Here is a 2,725-nt window from a genome sequence, read left to right as displayed (position 1 = left end):
CATGCACTTAAAAGGGTGAGTCACACCAAACTTTGTACCAATTAACGTCTTATTGGTTAAAAAGGTAAAAAATAAATTAAATTTAGAGAATAAAGTGTTTCCTCATATTATGAAATAATTTATCTCATCAAACCAGTAAAAGTATAACATGTGTGTTATTTTGTTTAGTTATAGAATTTTTTTGTAGAAAATGATTAAATATGACATAGTCATGATTTTAGTGATTGGAGGAAATAATTTATCTTCCTTATATTAGTAAATACTTTATTCTCTTAAATTTATACTAACTTTACATTTTTTTTTATCAAATAACAAAAAATTATAAATAAAGTGGTACATTTTTTATGACAAATATGATCATGTAAGATAAGTGAGAAGAGATTTGAGTTACGTGGAGGAAAAAAAATCTACTGCCATAGGCCTCCACACATAACAAAGTCTTCATGATTATACAGCATATAGAGTAAATCATTTTTCTTTGTCTCATTAGCAGAGTTCTTTTCAACTAGAATACTTAGATATAGTTCAAGTTTTTCATCAATTATTATTCATTTCACTTATCTCTTTGTTCAAATGATTGCTACGTATCATGATAGTTCATCCATGAGTGTGCCCCTTCTATCTGAGTTGAAGCATAATGAAGTAACACAAGATGAGGACAAAGGCCAATCTGTTCATGAGTCTACTACTAGGACCGTCTCTTTCTCTGGGACCTGTCTTAATGGTCTTAATGCCTTATCAGGTTCATATTTTTCTTGATTTCACACCTTCTATATATGCATATTTATATCTGTGGGTGTCATTTTAATCATATATTAATGTTTTTAACGAGTTTTAAATCTGGTTTTGGGTTTAGCATGTATTTTTAGGAATGTTTTGTCCCACCCTTTTCAGATTTATAGTAAAAAGCATCGGTACTTTGAGTTATAATCCTAAAATGTGTCACAAAAATGTCGTGATATGATGTATCTATCATTACCTTACTTATTGTGTTAGAACTTAAATACATAAAAAAAATCCAACCCAAAAAACTAGTTATTAGATGAGAATGTTTCATAGTTTAAGTACTATGTTATTTTTGTTATGCTACCCAATATAGGACTAGTAACATACTATATATGGAATTTATGGTACCATGTACTACTTATTAGGTTGGTGATATCATAAAATTAGTATAAAAAAATGAGGAACCACATACCACGTGAACCATGTAGCATGCTGAAAAACTATATACTGGACCCAGTTGTTGTTATTTCTATTCCTCAGTTGTTGTCATTCCTATTCCTCAATTATTGTTATTTCTGTTGCTCAGTTATTGTTATTCCTGTTCCTCAACGAACTTTAATTTTGTCTACAGGAGTTGGGATTCTATCTATTCCATATGCTCTTGCAACAGGAGGATGGCTAAGCTTAATTCTTCTCTTTATTATTTCTATGGTAGCCTTATACTCAGGACTATTGATTAAAAGATGTATGGACAAGGATTGTAACATCAAAACCTATCCTGATATAGGTGCCCTTGCATTTGGAAAAGTAGGTAGAATACTAGTATCAGCATTAATGTACACCGAACTCTACTTAGTTGCAACAGGGTTCTTGATTCTGGAGGGTGATAATTTGGATAATTTATTCCCAAATACTGATATTGAAATTGGTGGTTTAGTAATTGGTGGAAAAAAGCTCTTTGTGATATTGGTTGGTCTTGTGATTATGCCTACGGTATGGTTAGATGATTTAAGTATACTTTCTTATGTTTCTGCTAGTGGTGTACTTGCTTCTGCTATTATCATATGCTCAATATTCTTTACTGCAACATTTGATGGATCAATTGGATTTCATGGAAATGGAACTCTTCTTAATTGGAATGGAATCCCTACAGCTTCTAGCTTGTATGCATTTTGTTACTGTGCACATCCAGTTTTTCCCAGCCTCTATAATTCAATGAGAAACAAACACCAATTCTCTAATGTAAGTATTGCTAACATTTTTATATCGTCTCCATAACCATCTTTTGATTTATTTTTATGACCATTTTAATCTTAAAATTTTCCCATGTTTTATTACATTGCAGGTTCTTTTTATATGCTTTGTATTGAGCACTGCAGGTTATGCATCAATGGCTATTATTGGTTATCTAATGTTTGGTGCAGAGGTTGAATCACAGATAACATTAAACCTTCCCTTAAATAGAATAAGTTCACAAATAGCAATATACACTACTTTGGTGAATCCTATTTCTAAGTATGCTTTGATGGTGACACCAATTACCAATGCTTTAAAAGCCTTGCTTCCACAACAATACAAGAAGAGTTTCATCAATATCTTAATCAGCACTACCTTGGTGATTAGCACTATCATTGTAGCCGTCACTGTTCCATTTTTTGCATATCTCACATCACTTGTTGGAGCTTTTCTAAGCATCACAGCTTCTATTATACTTCCATGCTTATGCTACTTGAAGATTTCAGGCACTTATAACAAGTTTGGGTGTGAGACAATAGCAATAGTGACAATAATATTCTTTGGTGTGGTGATAGGAATATTTGGTACTTACACAGCAATTGTAGAAATAATCAATCATCTGTAGTATGTTTGCAATTTTCTCTTACACTAGATAGGTACTTAGGTAGCATACTTTTGCACTATTAAGGTACTAGTGTCTGAGCTTAGATTATGTTTTTGGTGATTATTTTTGTTTAATTTCTTGTAATCCTACCTGTTGAAA

At 31.7% G+C, this 2,725-nt stretch overlaps 1 protein-coding gene across 1 annotated transcript; it reads left to right on the top strand.

Annotated features, from left to right (window-relative positions):
- On the top strand, nt 462-2,725 carry LOC109353587 (vacuolar amino acid transporter 1-like). Its single transcript, XM_019595921.1, has 3 exons — nt 462-742; nt 1,358-1,968; nt 2,072-2,725. The coding sequence occupies exons 1-3, from the start codon at nt 574-576 to the stop codon at nt 2,585-2,587; spliced, it is 1,296 nt and encodes a 431-aa protein (XP_019451466.1). The 5' UTR covers nt 462-573; the 3' UTR covers nt 2,588-2,725.

Source organism: Lupinus angustifolius, chromosome LG08 (assembly GCF_001865875.1).
Source record: "Lupinus angustifolius cultivar Tanjil chromosome LG08, LupAngTanjil_v1.0, whole genome shotgun sequence".
NCBI lineage: Eukaryota > Viridiplantae > Streptophyta > Magnoliopsida > Fabales > Fabaceae > Lupinus > Lupinus angustifolius.
Note: the sequence above shows the minus strand (reverse complement) of the source record. Positions and strands in the feature narration are given on the sequence as shown.